General features: G+C 45.0%; 1 protein-coding gene across 8 annotated transcripts in view; it reads right to left on the reverse strand.

Annotated features, from left to right (window-relative positions):
- The window catches only part of KDM4C (lysine demethylase 4C), a 415,179-nt gene that overhangs the window by 377,417 nt on the left and 18,121 nt on the right, over positions 1-19,641 (reverse strand). For 6 of the 8 annotated variants that reach the window (XR_013404839.1, XR_013404840.1, XM_015117703.3 and 3 more), the window contains exon 2: positions 143-303. Coding sequence is in view for 6 of the 8 variants with exons in the window: in XM_015117703.3 (XP_014973189.3) it covers positions 143-286 (144 nt within the window). In the remaining 2 variants the exon portion in view is untranslated. Of the gene's footprint in view, positions 1-142; positions 304-604; positions 881-19,641 lie in introns of all 8 variants that reach the window. The other 2 variants (XM_077966111.1, XM_077966109.1) reach the window with 1 other exon arrangement.

Below are 19,641 nucleotides of genomic sequence, written 5' to 3' on the forward strand. Positions count from 1 at the left end.
TCAAATGTTCCATATGGATTAACAAGAACAAAGATTTTGCAAATTTCTTCTTTCAGAAACAATGTCCCACATCATGAAAACTAAGAACATAAATTAAAGGCCAAGTGATTGTTTTTCATTTAAAGCATCTGAGGAAAATCACCTTTGCAAGACCCGCGCGATGGGCTCCTTTAGACTCCATGTATGCAAGGTATTTGTTGAACTCCCGGAACTCCTCCATGGAGGGTCTGAAGGTCATTATCTTACAGCTGGGGTTCAGAGGACTTTCTGCGTCGGCCACCTCCATGATGGCTAGGGCAGTGTCTGCAGAGAAGACAACAGGGTTAACAGAACTGAATTATTATGTGCTTTAGGTCATTTTTAACAAACAGTATGTCAGCTCCCCCAGCAGGAACCCTTCTCTTTCAGTCACTTCCCATTCCCTTCTACCAGTCTCACTCCCTCATCTCTGCCTGAACCCCTGAACAAACAAGGGCCTCTAGTCATTCCTCTTGCCAAGTTCCCTATGCTTGGTAGAGAACCACTGATCTGACTGTACTGTTAGCCTCCCCAAAACCCTTCCAAGTAAAAATAAATTTTCTGGGCTGGGCGCAGTAGTTCACACCTGTAATCCCAGCACTTTGCAGGGCTGAGACGGGCAGATCAAGAGGTCAGCAGTTCGAGACCAGACTGGCCAACATGGTGAAACCCCATCTCTACTAAAAGTACAAACATTAGCCGGGCATGGTGGTGCGTGCCTGTAATCCCAGTTACTCAGGAGGCTGAGGCAGGAGAATCGCTTGAACCTGGGAGGTGGAGGTTGCAGTGAGCCAAGATCTCGCCACTGTACTCCAGCTTGGGCAACAGAGTGAGACTCCAGTCTGAGCAACAGAGCGAGACTCTGTATCAAAAAATAAAGAAATAAAAAATAAATATATAAATTTTCTTTTTTTTTTTTCTTTTGAGACAATCTCGCTATATTGCCCAGGTAGGAGTGCAGTGGCGCGATCTCAGCTCACTGCAACCTCCGCCTCCCAGGTTCAAGCGATTCCCCTGCCTCAGCCTCCCGAGTAGCTAGGATTACAGGCGCCCGCCACCATGCAGGGCTACTTTTTTTATATTTTTAGTAGAGATGGAGTTTCACCACGTTAGCCAGGCTGGTCTTGAATTCCTGACCTCAGGCAATCCGCCAGGCTCAGCCTCCCAAAGTGCTGGGATTTATAGATGTGAGCCACCAAGCCCAGACGTAAAAATAATTTTTTTTTTCTTTTTTTTTGAGATGGAGCTTCGCTCCTGTTACCCAAGCTGGAGTGAAATGGCACAGTCTCAGCTTACCGCAGCCTTGACCCCCCGGGTTCAAGCAATTCCCCCACCTCAGCCTCCCGAGTAGCTCGGATTACAGGCATGGGCCACCACGCCCGACTAATTTTGTATTTTTAGTAGAAATGGGGTTTATCCATGTTGGTCAGGCTGGTGTCGAACTCCCGACCTCAGGTGATCCACCCATCGTGGCCTCCCAAAGTGCTCAGATTACAGGCATGAGCCACCGTGTCCGGCTGTAAAAATGAATTTTCTAACCTTGCAAGTTTACAAAAGATGTTGCTACTATCTACCAGTTCTGAAACAGACTCTCACTCACATACACACCTGTACAAAGGCCTAGTCTAGGCTGAGTAGAGAAGGTTAAAAATCATTAGCGTTTACTCAGGTGTGCTTCCAGATTGTCATATCATGCCTTCCTACAGTAATTAACAAGTTATCCATTCAGCAAAATAGCCAGGCATCAGGCAAGACACAGAAAAGAATGAGGATGGAGACAGAAAGGGATGGATTTTATCTTCACCTTCCAAGCGGTCTAGAGGCTGAACAAACGTCAACATAAAAATGTACACAGGGGCTGGGAGTGGTGGCTCACATCTGTAATCCCAGCACTTTGGAGGCGGGCAGATCACTTGAGGCCAGGAATTTGAGACCACCCTGGGCAACATGGTAAAACCCCATCTCTACTAAAAATACAAAAAATTGGCCGGGCGTGGTGGCACACGCCTGTATTCCCAGCTACTAGGGAGACTGAGGTAGGAAAATCACTTGAACCTGGGCGGCGGAGGTTGCAGTGAGCCGAGATCGTGCCACTGCATTCCAGCCTGGATGATGGAGTGACACTATATTTCAAAAAAAAAAAAAAAAATGTACACAGGAAGAAGTAACTAACTCCACCTGGGTTAATGAGCAATCATTTTCCCAGAAAGGAGGAGAGTTAAGTCTTATGAGAAGGTATAGGAGTTGGCCAGACAAGAGAGACGGCACTCCAGGCAGCGGAAATATCTGGAAGTACTGCTGGAATGAAGAGTTTAATAATGTATCTGAAGCATAGAAAGGAAAGATTATAGGAGATCAAAATAGAAAAGTAGGCAGGTTTTACTATGAAAACACAGGCTTAGTCTTGCTATCAATAAACAGGATGATTCCTTCAGCAAACATTTATTGAGCACCTATCAAGAAATAGGCACAGAGAATGCAAAGAAGCACTGAAGTGGCTGCCTCAGGAAGGAGTCCCACCCCAACCTTCTTCTAAATCCATTAGGACCTGGCATCTGACAGCACAAACAACAAATCCTCCTGGAACAAAGTTTTCCTCTTTTTTCTTTGTTTCTGAATTTAATCTGCCTAATAGAAAAATTGAAAGTGAGGGATGGGGCAGATAAAAGGGTGAAACGTTATGAGATAGTAAGAGGTTAAAACAGAGCAGGGCTGGCCCGGGCGTGGCTCACACCTGTAATCCCCACACTCTGGGAGGCCCAGGCGGGCAGATCACTTGAGGTCAGGAGATCCAGGCCATCCTGGCTAACATGGTGAAACCCCATCTCTACTAAAAAATACAAAAAAAAATTAGCTGGGCGTGATGGCAGGCACCTGTAGTCCCAGCTATTCAGGAGGCTGAGGCAGGAGAATGGAGTGAACCCAGGAGGCAGAGTTTGCAGTGAGCCGAGATTGCACCACTGCACTCCAGATTGGGCGACAAAGCGAGACTGTCTCAAAAAAAAAAAAAAAAAACAGAGCAGGGCTACAGATAGTGATGTAGTCATTATTCATTTAAAGCAAGTTTGGCTGGGTAAGGTGGCTCACGTCTGTAATCCCAGCACTTTGGGAGGCCGAAGCAGGAGCATCACCTGAGGTCGGGAGTTCGAGACCAGTCTGACCAACAAGGAGAAACTCCGTCTCTACTAAAAATACAAAATTAGCCAGGCGTGGTGGTACATGCCTGTAATCCCAGCTACTTGGGAGGCTGAGGTGGGAGAATCACTTGAACCTGGGAGGCAGAGGTTGCAGCGAGCCGAGATCACACCACTGCACACCAGTCTAGGCAACAAGAGTAAAACTCCGTCCCAAACAAAAAAGAAAAATAAAGTTTACATGGGTGCAGTGGGCAGTGGCTCACGTCTATAATCCCAGCACTTTGGGAAGCCAAGGCAGGCAGATCACCTGAGGTCAGGAGTCCAAGACCAGCCTGGCCAACATGGCAAAACCCCGTCTCCACTAAAAATATAAAAATTAGCCAGGTGTGGTGGCAGACATCTTTAATCCCAGCTACTTGGGAGGCTGAGGCAGGAGAATCACTTGAACCCAGGAGGCCAAGGTTGCAGTGAGCCAAGATCGTGCCACTATACTCCAAAAATAAAGTTTTTTTGTTTTGTTTTTTAAGACGGAGTCTCACTCTGTCACCCAGGCTGTAGTACAGTGGCGTGATCTTGGCTCACTGCAACCTCCACCTCCTGGGTTCAAGTGATTCTCCTGCCTTAGCCTCCAGAGTAGCTGGGATTACAGGTGCATGCCACCACACCCAGCTGATTTTTGTATTTTTAGAGGAGACGGGGTTTTGCCATGTTGGCCAGGCTGATCTCAAACTCCTGACCTCAGGCGATCCCACCTGCCCTGGCCTCCCAAAGTGCTGGGATTATAGGCGTGAGCCACCACACCCAGCCTAGAAAGTTTAAATGAGCATCTATCTCACAATGCACACGTGAGGAGGTAGGAGATTCATAAAAATTAAACCTCATCGCCCTTTAGGAACTTACAATCCAAAGGAGAAAATAATCTGCCCGAAAATATATTAACATATGGTAGAAAATATTCTGGATTCTCCCTGCCTCAGGAAGGGGGCTTGCAACAGGTAAAAACCTTCCAGGCTACCTTCCTACATGCCTCTGTTCACGTGTAGACAGGTACGCACCCCCAAATCCACGGGCTTCAGGATAGCAGCCTCACTCTATATAGTAAACACACAGTCCTTTAGAAGCATCTGGATCTGGTCCAGGCGCAGTGGCTCACACCTGTAATCCCAGCACTTTGAGAGGTCAAGGCAGGATCACTTGAGCCCAGGAGTTGGAGACCAGCCTGGGCAACATGGTAAAACCCTGTCTCTACAAAAAAAATACAAAAATTTGCTGGGCGTGGCCAGGCACGGTGGCTCATGCCTGTAATCCCAGCACTTTGGGAGACCGATGTAGGCAGATCACCTGAGGTTGGGAGTTCGAGACCAGTCTGACCAACATGGAGAAACCCTAAACCCTTTAGTCTCTACTAAAAATACAAAAATTAGCCAGGCGTGGTGGCACATGCCTGTAATCCGAGCTACCAGGGAGGCTGAGGCAGGAGAATCGCTTAAACCCAGGAGGCAGAGATTGTGGTGAGCCAAGATCACGCCATTGCACTCCAGCCTGGGCAACAAGAGCAAAACGCCATCTCAAAAAAAAAAATTAGCCAGGCGCGGTGGCGGGCACCTATAGTCTCAGCTACTCGGAGGCTGAGACGGGAGGATTGCTTTACCACCCCAGGGGGCAGACAGTGCAGTGAGCCAAGATTGTGCCACTGCACTCCCACTCCAGCCTGGGTGAAAGAGTGGGACCCTGTCTCAAAAAAAACAAAACAATCTGGATCTGGCCCTCGCGTAACTACTGTGGCCTCATCCATCATCACTGTCTGCACTGTACTTTATGCTCCAACAATACTCACTGACTCATGCTTCTGTAAACAAGCAAAGCTTTCTGTGTTTCTGCACGTTATTCCTTCCCCTCACAGCAGCCTCTGCCTGCTTCCTCACCTGACAAACTCCTGCACACCCTTGAGATTCCTAATCCTCTGGAACAGGCCTGCCTGACCCATCACTGTGTTCCCGACTCCCTCTCTGCGTTCATTGTAGCAGTTGCCTGTCCCAGCTGCTGGCACTTCCAACCACCCACTGAGCCATCAGCTCCCCCAGGGAAATGCCGGCTCACCACCTCTTTAAGCCCTAGCATACAGTCTGGCACTCCAGCCTGGCTCACAGTATCTGCTGCAATAATTATTTGCCAGCTGAATGATGGAATAAGTGCCAAATTGTTAACATATTTACATAATGATACCAAATTCAGGAAAAGGAAAGCACTAGTCCCAAACACAGAAAAGTTACTTAGAAAACAGATTTCCCTGCATGACTGGTAAAGAATAATGCAACAGAAAAATCTGGGCAGTGAGTACAGGGAAGAAGCCCACAGATCACCTCTGCAGAAACATTTGGAACACAGAAGGCAGTGTTCATCTTCAACAGGCTAAAGAACAAGGGTGGCCTGCGCATTTCTCTAGGCAGAGGAAGAAGCCACTAGGAAAATGGAAATCCACTGAGTCATTCAACAAATAGTTACTGAATGCCAAACTGCTCCGCAGTCATTCACCAGGGAACAAAGTCCTGACATTAACGGAATGAAACAGACAATAAAAAGTGCATGCTATGAAGAAGAACCAAGGGTAAGGGGATAGAGTGCAAAGGGGAGGGGTGGCTATTTTACACAGGGTAGGCAAGGGAAGGCACTTCGGAGGGACAAAGGGCTGAAGGAGGGAATTAATCATACAGATACCTAGAAGAAAAGCATTTTAGGCTGAGGTAACAAGGAAAGAGACTATCGGACTCTTCAAGGAACAGCAAAGAGATGCGTGTGGCTGGAACTCAGTAAGCAAGGAGAAGAATGGTGAGAGATGAAACTGGGGAGAAAAGGAGTTTGGCATTTACTCTCCATGAAATGGGAACTGATTCCTGGGGTTCCTCCCCTTCTTAGTCATCCAGTTCTTGGTACTCAAACATCCATTTCCCTTTAAGGAGATAAGGCTGTCTCTAAGGAAACTCTTCTGGACCAGCTGAAGCAGAGAAGTGAGCTGGCTCACATATCATAAATCACATTCTGGCTCTTGTGTCAAAAAAAGGACAAGGCTGGAAGCAGGGAGGTCAACAAGGAGGCAATCCACACGAACAAGTTAAGATGCTCCACACGAGCAAGTTAAGATGTAGCTTGGACCCAGGATGGGCAGAGGGAAATGGTCAGATTGCAGATTGCAAATATATTCTGAACACAATTTCTTGACAGAAGAGAAATAGGAATCAAGATTTCTGGTCTAAGCAACAGAAAAATGGCTCTGGGCCTGGGCATGGTGGCTCACACCTGTAATCCCAGCATTTTGGGAGGCCGAGGCAGGCGGATGACCTGAGGTCAGAAGTTTGAGACCAGCCTGGCCAACGTGGCGAAACCCTGTCTCTACTAAAAATACAAAAATTAGCCAGGCGTGGTGGTGCGCACCTGTAATCCCAGCTACTAGGGAGGCTGAGGCATGAGACTCACTTGAACCCCAGAGGCGGAGGTTGCAGTGAGCCAAGACCTTGCCACTGAACTCCAGCCTGGGCGACAGAGAGACACTAAGTTTCAAAAAACAAACAAACGAAAAATGGCTCTGACAAGAAACTGAGGCACAGAGATTGTTAAGACATGCAGCAAATTAATAGCTACTAGAATTAAACCTAGCCTTTGACCTAGTTTGCTAACTGGTCTAGGAAATATACTCTGCCAGTTTCTAGCATCACTACTCCCTTGATTACACAAAACTATTTCTACCTACAAATCAGATATATAAAGACCTAGGTAGCTTAGGTTTTAGACCTTTTTCTATCTTTGAAGTTAACATAGGATAATCATAAAATTTTAAATATGTTAAATGATCTAACACCTACTACACCACCTAGATCTTTGCCAATATGACAGGCAAAAAAGTCTGGTTAAGTTTCATTTATTTGTTAGTGACAGTGATCATTTCTGAACACACATAGCCATTTTCATTTCTTTTTTGGGGGGATGCCTACTTACATTCATTACATTTAAAAGGTATTTATATTAATAAATGTTCCATTCCTTGAGTTCCTCCTAGTCCATATTTATTACTACCAAACTTAATCATGCTACAATTAAATCCCCAGTCCCTCTTGTTTCTTTTTTACCTTTATTTTTCTGGACCAAGAAGAAATAGAAGTTTAAAATGTTCTTCCAGTAATGTTTCCAAGTCATAGGAAGAAAGGTATATCTTACAACAAGCACCACTATGATTTTTAGCTGAAGGTGATAATCATTTTTTTAAATGCTACCCTTCTTTTACTGAGTCCCCAAAGTGAATGACAATACTATCTCTGATGGCAACTGTTATCTTGCTTCCACAGAGCTGGTCTTCAACGTTTCTGAGACCACCTACAGCAAAAACAATATTTAGAGCAAGTACCCTAATAATTTTTTTAATAAGCTAAAGACCTTTCCATTGAATAAAGTCCAGCACTAACTCATATAACAACCCATGTTTGTTTCTGAAATTTTTTACATTATGATAAAGGACAAACATCTACTCTCTTTGTTCTACTGAGAATGTGTCTTTATTTGGTAATAAAGAAGAAACCAAGGCTGATGCTTTCCGGCCAAATGTAATACTCTATCCGACAATGCCTTCCTTCCCTGTGTACACCTGTGTTTCTGACTTGCATTCTCTTAAACAACTTCTGTGGGAGGAGTAAAAACTGACAGCTCTCATCATGTATTAGTTTTTTCAACAAAGCCGGCCACAGAACTGATGTGCACCGCTAACTGCCTCTGAAGAGAACACTTCAGTATCCACTTTAAAACACAGCCCTCTAGGAACCCAGGCACTCGCAGTTAGCAGACTACGTCTTTGGCTAGAAAAAGAAGGATTCTGGGCCCCACCTGAGGTGATGGAGTCTGGCCTTTCAATCCCAACACTCAGCACACTGGGTGTGGCCTCACAGGAGCCAAGCAAGCTTCTGCTCTGCACACTGCTTTGGTTGGGCATTTTTAGGGATTGACTTGTATTTCCCCCCAAAAGACACGCTGAAACCTAACCCTCAACACCTGTGAATGTGGCCTTATTTTGAAATAAAGTCTTTGCAAATGTAATCAAGGTAACATGAGGTCATATTTGATTAGGGTCGGCCCTGATCCACTATGACTGGTGTCCTTTTAGGAAGAGAAGAGGCCAGGCGCAGTGGCTCATGCCTGTAATCCCAGCACTTTGGGAGGCCAAGGCAGGCAGATCACCAGGTCAGGAGTTCAAGACCAGCCTGGCCAACATGGCGAAACCCTGTCTCTACTAAAAATACAAAAAAATTAGCCAGGCAAGGTGGCAGGTGCCTGCAATCCCAGCTACTGGGGAAGCTGAGGCAGAAGAATTGCTTGAACCCGGGAGGCAGAGTTTGCAGTGAGCCGAGATTGCACCACCACACTCCAGCCTGTGTGACAGAGTGAGACTCTATCTCAAAAAAAAAAAAAGAGGAAGAGGAGAAGAGACACAGGAAAGAGTGCCATGTGAAGATGGAGAAAGGGACTGGAGTCATGCAGCTGCAAGCCAAGGAATGTCAAGGACTCCCGGCAAACACAAGAAACTACAAGAAAGGCACTGAGCAGATTCCTCCCTAAATCCTTCAGAGAAAACATGGTCCTGCCAACACCTTGATTTTGACCTTTAGCATCCAGAACTGTCAAAGGATAGACTTCTCTTGCTTTAAGCCATCCCAGTTTGTGATAATTAGTTATATTAGCCCTGGGAAACTAATACAGGCATGAAGGGCCAGACTGGAGGGAAAGGAGAAGAGAACCACGTTCTCCAATCTTAGCTTTATCAACAACAAAGCTCCTAATACTAAGACTTTTCATCTAACTTCATCCTTCTCAAATGTTTCTAAACTGGGGAGGAAAAGGGAAGTCGCAGGCCACCTCCACAACTCTCCATTAACCATTAGCACATCTACCCAGTTATTGAACCACAAGAGGGCTTGAAGGGGCCCCCCAGGTCTGGGCCCCACGTTAGAAAGCAACACAGCAAAGAAACTCCCTAAGCCCCTTGACCATTTTTGACTGAGCCAGGCCTCATTTCTCTCTCAGAAGTCCAGGCCGCTTTTATTTCATCCCTTTCATCCCATTCTGATCACCACTCCATCTTGTTCCACCAGCCTGCTGAGGCCAGGGGTAGGAATGGAAGGGCAGACTCAAGGAGATAGTTCTGCGACACAGCGCCTTGGATCCTAGATCAAAAAGATTTTTTTTCCTCTTTCTTTTGCTATAAAGAACATAGTGGGCCGAGTGTCGTGAGATTACACCTGTAATCTCACCATTTTGGGAGGCCAAGGCGGGCCGACCACTGGAGGTCAGGAGTTCACAATGAGCCTGGCTAACATGGTGAAACCCTGTCTCTATTAATAATACCAAAAAAATTAGCCAGCCGTGGTGGCACGTACCAGTAGTCCCAGCTACTTGGGAGGCTGAGGCAGGACATAACACATCTAACTGGATTTTTATTTTCTCCTCAGGATCAGAAAAAAATAACTGGATTTTAATCCCTCCCACATGCCCCCTCCACTTAGTAGCTGTGTGACCTCAGGAAAGTTACTTAAACAAGGCCTCTGCTTCCCCATCAGTAAAATGGGGTAACATGACCTAACCAACTGCATTGTGATGGGGATGCAATAAGCCACTACATATAAGAATTTAGCATATTGCCAGGTTATAGTAACATTTGCATGCTGGCTTTGAAAGAAAGAAAGAAAAAACATTCAAATTAAATATCTTCGATGAGTTTCTTCCTCACTGCCTACAGATGCTCAAATTTCTCCCATATAATTTTCAAAGGCTTCCTGTATACCATGTCCCCTCCTAGACTCACCCAAGCTACAGCCTTCTCTGCCCAACCTCTCATAGACAAACCCCAACAGAGAATGACCTCCACTCACTTTGTCCAGTTCACCTCCTAACTCAAATCTTCATCCCCACTGCAATCTTACATCTGCCTCCACCAGTGGATTGAAATCACACCAGAAAAAGTTGCCAGTGACTTTTTAATTGCTACAACCATTATGTTGTTTTTAGTCCTCTTACCCACCCTTCTGCAGCCTCTGAAACTGGAAAGGCCTCTCCAGGCACAGCTTTTGTGGGTGGTGGGAAACCAGCCCCTCCTCACTCTCTGATGGTCACTGCCCTCTCTGGAACTCCTTTCCATGCCCCTAACTCCTCAGCCAACCCCTCCACTACTGGTATGCTACAAGGCCCTTTCTGCAGTCATCTTCCCTTTCCACCAAACATAGACACTATGGGAGACTCCATCCACGCTGGCCTCAACTGTCCTTCCCAATACCTCGGAAAAATGCTACCTGGGCCTCTCTCCCATGAATCTCAGTCCAGTAAATCTAAGTGCCTGCTGGCACAGCCATTTGAAGATGAATATAAAGCTGTATAGAGACAACAATGAATCTGAAACTTAACAAGGATAAAAAGGAATCTGTCCTCCAAAATCTGCTTCTCTATCCCAGTCTCAGTCCTTATTCATTCAATCCATCCACAGTTTAGGTTGCCTCTTTGTGGGCAGCACTGACCACAGCTAATCCTCAAAGAGCTTACAAGTGCAGGAAAGAACAAGTACACAGATGGTTATTATACCACAGGTCAGGTGCTGCAATAAAGGGAAGCACAAAGCACCACAAAAGCCTTTAGAACAAGAACAATGGGAGCCACCTTTCACCAGGGTAAAGATGGAGAAAGATGTGAAAAGTGAAATCATCTCCTATACACCAAGCCCATCCTCTACCGCAAGGCCAACATCAGAATCCCAAGAGCCTTCCCAAGCCTACCTCCTTACTCTCCACGCCTGAGTGGCGACCTTTGTAGTCAATTAAACATCCTGAGCATCTTTCATATCCATTCTCTAGTCTCCATACCAACTATTACTATCCTAAGTGACTTTTGTCGTTTTTTTTCTTCAACCACCCCAAGAGCCTTTGCTGATTTTCCCTTTAGTTCATCACCCTCAATTCTCTTCTATACATCTATAAAAACATAAAGCAAACTTTCTGGACACAAAACTGATGATGTTATCCCTCTTTTAAACTCTTCAATAGCTCAATATCGTTCCAGTACGGAGCCATGAATCTAGCTCCTGCCTTTCCCCTCCCTCCTTAAAGACCCCCCAACTCTTTTTTTTTTTTAGACGGAGTCTCGCTCTGTCGCCCAGGCTGGAGTACAGTGGCACAATCTTGGCTCACTGCAAGCTCCGCCTCCTGGGTTCACACCATTCTCCTGCCTCAGCCTCCCGGCAGCTGGGATGACAGGAGCCTGCCACCACGCCCGGCTAATTTTTTGTATTTTTAGTAGAGACGGGATTTCGCCGTGTTAGCCAGGATGGTCTCGATATCCTGACCTCGTGATCCGCCCGCCTCGGCCTCCCAAAGTGCTGGGATTACAGGCATGAGCCACCATGCCTGGCCCTCAAAGACCCCTTTTGCCCACTGGAAACCTTTGCTTCACTTAAAGCCACTCGATGTTCCCAAGGGAGTGAAGCCATTTCCCTCCTTTGCTGGTGCTGTATATAGACATATGTGTCACGTGTATGCCGTTCCGAATACTTTCTGTGGGCGAGACATCTGTTAAGTGCACTAATGTTCATTTTCTTCATTAAATCCCATAAGAACTCCATTGAGAGAGTGACCATGAATATCCCTATTTCACTAATGATGGAGAATAAAATGCTTGCTCAAAGTCCCAAGTTAGTAGGAGCAGAAGATGGGAACTGAGCCTAATCTGAGATTCTACTCATAACTGCTTTGCTATTGGCTTGTCCTATCCTTAGTGGTGCCTATCTAGCAAAACTCATCTTTCAGACTTTATCTTACACGTTGACTCCCTTACAAAGCTTTTCGGGCAACACTACCCACCAACTGATAACGTTCTTTTTAAATGTTCTCTTCACCCACACTCCACACAGGCGTCATCAAATTTCATTATTCATAGATTCCATATCTACAAATTTACCTACTTACTAAAATTTATTTATAACCAGGCCGGGCACGGTGGCTCACACCTGTAATCCCAGCACTTGGGAGGCCAAGGCGGGCAGATCACCCAAGGTCAGGAGTTCGAGACCAGACTGGCCAATGTGATGAAACCCTGTCTCTACTAAAAGCACAAAAATTAGCCGGGCATGGTGGCAGGCACCTTTAATCCCAGCCACTCAGGAAGCTGTGGCAGGAGAACAGCTTGAACTCAGGAAGCGGAGGTTGCAAGTGAGCCAAGAGCACACCACTGCACTCCATCCTGGGCACAAGAGTGAGGCTCCATCTCAAAAAAAAAAAAAAATTATAACCCCAAAATCGGTACTTGTATCACCACTTGTACGGTCATTCACAGACATGCACAGAGCAATGAAAAATTTGAATTGCCTAATGCACACATTCCCAGTAGAGGCCAAACAAAGGCTTTCCTGTTTCAGCTCTCATAATGCAAACAAGTGTCCATTCTATGGTCTGTTTAGTGCCATGGTTTTTGCACTTTTGCACTGTCTGTTGGTGATTTAGCTGCTTAAAATGGCCCCCAAGCATAATGCTGAAGCGCCATCTTGTGTTTCTAAGTACAAGAATAGTATGGTTTATGGCTTATAGCTATATGGCTTATGACAAAAATACATGTTTCATAAGGTTGGTTCAGTCATGAGTTGCAGTGCTGTTGGCCATGAGTTCAATGTTAACAAATCAACAATTATATATTAAATACAGTGTCTTTAAAAAGAAAACACACAAAAAACAAGATTATATATTGATAATTGATGAAAATGTTCTGACCAGAGGCTGACAGGAACCTAAACTTGTACTTCCACTATGAGCAACATTTCAGTATTCACTAGTTCATTGTTTATAATGACTTTATAGAGCATAACTACTGCAAATAATGAGAATCAACTATACCTTGGCCCTTGTAATAAGACCATTCAGAAAAAGCCCCTGCCCCAAAGAAGCTTCCCAGCCTACAGGGGTAAATTCAGGCAGCCACTCCTACAGACTACAATTGACTAAGCTGGCACAATCACTCCCCGGGGACTCAGAACTAGAGAGCAAAGACAATGTCATGAGGGGCTACGGCACCCACTGTCTGCTATATGCATAAACAAACAATGAGAGAAGGAAAGAGATCAGCAGAGAAAAGTAAAGTCAAGAGAATGCAAGGCCCCAAAAAAGATGAAGGGACGAGAAAGCCAAGACGGAATCATCACAGGCATAATGAAAATCACGTGCTCGATGCCTGAAGAATCTGCACCTTCAAGAGACTGCACTCTGGAGAGCTGAAATCTACATTATATTTGACATTCCAAATATGATTAAAGTCTTTTTTTTTTCTTTTTTTTTTTTTTGAGATGGAGTTTCACTCTTGTTGTCCAGGCTGGAGTGCAATGGCGCAATCTCGGCTCACTGCAACCTCTACCTCCTGGGTTCAAGCAATTCTCCCGCCTCAGCCTTCCCAAGTAGCTGGGATTACAGGTGGAAAGCACCACATCCGGCTAATTTTCATATTTTTTTGGAGAGACAAGGTTTTGCCATGTTTCCAGGCTGGTCTTGGACTCTTGAGCTCAAAGCGATCTGCCTGCCTTGGCTTCCCAAAGTGCTGGGATTACAGGTGTGAGCCACAGCACCTGGCCAGTTTCTCTTTTGTTTTTGTGTGTTGGTGGGGGGGGGGGGTTGTTTTTAACAGTAGTACGAGAATTAGGATACTTGAGAAGCAATATTAGCCAGAATCCTTGTAGATGTTTACAAATTCCCGATCTCCTAACTTTTTACTGTTACAATTCTCACATCTCATTTGAGATTAAAAATAAATTACCTCTTCTTTAATGGTGCTTTCCAAAGGATTCAAGTTAAATTTGGTAGAAACAATAACATTGTTGTATTCACAGCTAATCTACTTACATAATTTTTAATTATATCTCATACTTACACAGCTGGCATAAACTAGATTGGAAATACTGTGGACTTGCTGAGTATTCAACTGGTACTTGGATATATTAATAATAAGCACAGCCTATTTAGCCAAGTGTGTGAGCGTCAGTGGTGTTCTTTAGAGAGAATGTATGGTATCCCTTATCTGGTTAAGATAAGGGTGATTCAGAGCTTCTACTATAGTAGGCCAGTAAGATTAAGTAGCTGTAGGTGGCTGGTTAGTTTGGTTAAATAGCTCAATTAGTAATTGCATTCAGTGATACAAAATGAATTTTGAGCCATTCAGGTTAATTTCATAAAGATTACACCAAGGAACCAATTATTAGAAAGGATTATTATCAAAACACAAGAGTGAATAAACCTCCATGTGATGCACATCTGGTATTTGTAAAACAGCAGGTTTCCCACTTGCCATTGTCATCAGTTTATATTTGATAACTGCATCAGTCATGATTCAATTACCCATAGTAGACACTGCTCTGGTTAACTTAAGCAGAAAGGGATTTGATATTGACTAGTGTTAGAGCACTGTTGAAGGTTGCAAGAGCAGGCTCTCAGCTGGATCCCCAGGGAAGTCTCCCAGAACACTGTTGCAGCAGGAGCTGTCAAGGGAACTGCCACTGCTACTACAAATAGAAGATCAGGGTCCAAGTTCATAGCACCTTGGCTGAGATCTGGGGAGCATGAAGTTGCTGTGGCATCTGTTTGTTTCATGAACACATCAAATTAGTTATGATCTGGGGGTCAGGAATCGTGCCAGAACTATTTCTTCAGACCCAAGCTACTTCTGCTAGATCTGCTCCAGCAAGAAGAATGCCTTACAGGTTTCCACTCTCTCCTTACTCTGCTCAGTTTTGAATCTAAGTCTTTTCATATCAAAATACTTTAATCGGGCTGGGCAAGGTAGCTCAGGCCTGTAATCCCAGCATTTTGGGAGGCCAAGGCAGGTAGATCACCTGAGGTCAGGAGTTCAAGACCAGCTTGGCCAACATGGTGAAATCTTGTCTCTATTAAAAATACAAAAAAATTGGCCGGGCCACTGCACTCCAGTCAGGGCAAATGTGAGACTCCTTCTCATTAAAAAAAAAAAAAAAGACACCAAACCTCCACCTAGATAGATCTCACAAATGTAACACTGTGACACAGAGTCTTGCTCTGTTACTCAGGCTGGAGTGCAGTGGCATGATCCCAGCTCACGGCAACCTCCGCCTCCTGGGTTCAAGAGATTCTCCTGCCTCAGTCTCCCAAGTAAGTGGGATTATAGGCATGTGCCACCACGCCCAGCTAAATTTTGTATTTTTAGTAGAGGCGGGGTTTCACCATGTGGGCCAGACTGGTCTCAAACTCCTGACCTTAGGTGATCCTCCTGGCTCAGCCTCCCAAAGTGCTGGTATTACAGGCATGAGCCACTGCACTGGGCCTTGGAAAAATCTGATAGATCTTTGTATTTAGCTGTGGAAGCAGAGAGTTGTCACTTGAGTGAATAAATTATTTAGCTATAAAGGCCTGAAAACCAGGATGGGTGAGGTGGCTCATGCCCATAATCCCAGGACTTTAGGAGGCTCAAGCGGGAGGATCACCTAAGGTCAGGAGTTCAAGACCAGCCTGGCCAACATGGTGAAACCCTGTGTCTACTAAAAACACAAAAATTAGCCAGGGTGGTGGCAGGTGCCTGTAATCCTAGCTACTCAGGACTCTGGGGCAGGAGAATTGCCTGAACCCAGGAGGCAGAGGTTGCAGTAAGCTGAGATTGCACCACTGCATTCCTGCCTTGGCAACAAAGCGAGAATCCATCTCAAAAAAAAAAAAAACAAACAAACAAAGAAAAAATTAGCCAAGCATGGTGGCATGTCTGCAGTCCCAGCCACTCAGGAGGCTGAGGCAGGAGGATTTCCTGAGACCAAAAGTTCAAGGCTGCAGTGAGCTATATTTTGCCACTGCACTCCAGTCTGGGAAACAGACTGAGATTCTGTCTTTACGGGGAACGGGGGAGGCCTGAAAAGCTGTTTGTTTTGAAGAAAAATGATAGAATGATGGGACTAGTTATCTTGACTGTCAAACTTAAGAATTTCAAGTTTTTCAGTTTGCAATTGGAAACCATTTTAGTTTGCAATTACAAACCATTTTAAATCTAGAGGATGACTTGTTAAGAATGTTACATTTGATTAGCCAAACATGGTGGAGGCAGGTGGAGGTTGCGGTGAACCAATATCACGCCACTGCACTCCAGCCTGGGCGACAGAGCAAGACTGAGTCTCAAAAAAAAAAAAATTTTAACTTCAAGGACCTGGGGGCAATGAGAACAGAGATAACAACTTTCTAGTCTTAGGTAAAGGGAACAATCTCAAAAATGTAAAACACAGGCATTCACTACTAAAAGAGCTACACTCACTACAGAAAAGATAAAATGAGGCAGACCACATTGTCATTCTAAAACTCCTCCCATCAGCCCCCGGAGATGTGCCCAGCTGAAGCTGAAGGAAGAATCTTTGCATGACTAACAGCTAGAGCAGCTAACATTTAAGTACTTAACATGAACATAACAAACCTACTCAAAATTAGCTTCGAAAAGAGAAAGCCTAGGAGTTACTGAGGTTTTTCTGAGAACTTAAGTGGCAGAAAGGTGTAGACAGCTTTGGGTGCTTAAGTCCTGCTTCCACCCTGCTGTAGATGAAAACACCAAAAGTATAATATTAATAAAAAGAATTCGGCCAGGCGCAGTGGCTCACGCCTCTAATCCCAGCACTTTGGGAGGTCAAGGCGGGTGGATCACAAGGTCAGGAGATCAAGACCATCCTGGCTAACACAGTGAAACCCTGTCTCTACTAAAAATACAAAAAATTAGCCGGGAGTGCCAGCGGGCGCCTGTAGTCCCACTTACTCGGGAGGCTGAGGCAGCAGAATGCCGTGAACCCGGGAGGCGGAGCTTGCAATGAGCCAAGATCACTGCACTCCAGCCTGCAAGACAGCGAGACTCCGTCTCAAAAAAAAAAAGTATTCTTCCCAGATAGCTGCCTAAATTGACTAAAGTCCAAAGGAAATCAACAACAGCAATACAGATTAGCCAACTGACTACAGATTTCTCCCTCTTTGTTAGGAAGTGAAAATCCATTCTTTCCGTACTTGGGGGTAGGGGGTGAAAATACAGAAGGGTGAGGAATCCTGGAAAAGTTACCAGACAAGACAATAAAAACTTCAGGGTAAACCTAAGCGCTACAGGAATTCCTGGGGAAAAGATAGGACTAAAAATGGGCCCAGTAGGAGAAGGCTTTAAAAAGTGGGTTTGAGGCCAGGCGCGGGGGCTCACGCCTGTAATCCCAGCACTTTGGGAAGCCGAGGCGGGTAGATCATGAGGTCAGCAGTTTGAGACTAGCCTGGCCAAGATGGTGAAACCCCATTTCTACTAAAAACACAAAAATTACCCAGGCATGGTGGCATGCGCCTGTAATCCCAGCTACTCGGGAGGCAGAGACACGAGAATCGCTTAAACCCAGGAGGCAGAGGTTGCAGTGATAGTGAGCTAAGATAGCGCCACTGCATTCCAGTCTGGGCCAACAAGAGCGAAACTCCATCTTAAAAAAAAAAAAGAAAAAGTGAGTTTGAGATGGGCCTTGAAGATAAATGGGACTTGAGCCAAAGAAAGATGTGTTGAGGCCAGGCACGGTGGCTCACGCCTGTAATCGTAGCAAGTTGAGAAGTCAAGAGATTAAGACCATCCTGGCCAACATGGTGGAAACCCCGTCTCTACTAAAAATACAAAAAATTAGCTGGGCGTGGTGGCATGCACCTGCAGTCCCGGCTACTGGGGAGGCTGAGGCAGGAATTGCTTGAACCCAGCAGGCAGAGGTTGCAGTGAGCCAAGATCGTGCCACTGCACTCCAGCCTGGCAACAGCGCGAGACTCCATTTCAAAAAAGCAAAGAAAGATGTGTTGAGCTGGGCATGGTGGCATGCACCTGTAATTCCTGTAGTTCCAATTACCCAAAAGGCTAAGGCAGGAGACTACCCTGAGCCCAGGAGCTCAAGGCTTCAGTGAGCTATGATCGCACACTACACTCTAGTCCAGGAGACAGAGTGAGGCCTCCATCTCTAAAAAGAAAAAAGAGAAAGGTGTGTTATCCTTCTTTGGGATATAGGCAACACACAAAAATAATTTTTAATTGTTCATGTATCAAAAGTAACAATGGTTCTCAACCAGGGGTGATTTTGTATCCTTGGGGACATTGGCAATGCCTGGAGACATTTTTGTCACAAGAGGAAGAGTGCAAGTTGCATCTAATGGGTAGAAGCCAGATATGCTGTTAAACATAGGAAAGTCCCCACAACAAGCAACTGCCAAGCACCAAAACATCAGTAGTGCAATGGTTTAAAAACCATTTGCGCAGTGGCTCACGCCTGTAATCCCAACAGTTTGGGAGGCTGAGGCAGGCGGATCGCCTGAGGTCAGGAGTTCGAGACCAGCCTGACCAACATGGAGAAACCCTGTCTCTACTAAAAATACAAAATTAGCCGGGTGTGTGGCCCATGTCTGTAATCCCAGCTACTCCGGAGGCTGAGGCAGGAGAACTGCTTGAACCTGGGAGGTAGAGGTTGCGAAGAGCCGAGCTTGTGCCATTGCACTCCAGCCTGGGCAACAAGAGCAAAACTCCATCTCAAAAAAAAAAAAAAAAACCATTTGCTAGTACCCACAGAAATTCTAGCATAAGTTCAACAATAGACATGTACAATAATGTTCATTACCGCATTTTTGTAACAGTTAAAAACTGAAAACTCAAAAGTCAATCTACAAGAGAATAAGTAAATGAATCACAATATATTCACCTGATGGAACTACACAGCAGTGAAAATTAACAAATCATAGCTACTCCCAGAAATATGGATGAATCACCAAGCGCAATGGCTCACGCCTGTAATCCCAGCACTTTGGGAGGCCAGACAGGCTGATTACTTGAGGTCAGGAGTTCGAGACCAGCCTGGCCAACATGGTGAAACCCCATCTCTACTAAAAATACAAAAATTAGGTGGGTGTAGTGGCACATGCCTGCAATCCCAGCTACTCCGGACACTGAGACAGGAGAACTGCTTGAGTCTGGGAGGCGGAGGTTGCAGTAAGCCGAGACTGTGCCATTGCACTTGCACTCTGGCCTCGGCAACAGAGCAAGACTCCATCTCAAAAAAAGAAAATAAATATGGATGAATCTCAGAAAGTCTTGAACTAACCAAAGCATAAGTCCACTTTCACGAATCTAAAAAATAAAATTTAATCTACTCTTTAAGGATAAATGCATAAAAAATCCATTTTTTTAAAGCAAGGGCATATGGAACACAAAAATCAGGACACAGTTGCCAAGGAGAGAAGGTGGATGAGGTAGAAGAGAAACACACAGTGTTATCTGGGTGAATTCATAGAACTATATTATGTCTTTTGCATGCTCCAAGTTCATATAAAACCTTTTTTAAAGATGAAACAATCAATATAGGTAACATATTTCTATAAATATCACCAAGAAAATGTTTTAATTCTATGTTAAAACTAATTTTTTTTTAAAC

Source organism: Macaca mulatta, chromosome 15, assembly GCF_049350105.2.
Source record: "Macaca mulatta isolate MMU2019108-1 chromosome 15, T2T-MMU8v2.0, whole genome shotgun sequence".
Classification (NCBI taxonomy): domain Eukaryota; kingdom Metazoa; phylum Chordata; class Mammalia; order Primates; family Cercopithecidae; genus Macaca; species Macaca mulatta.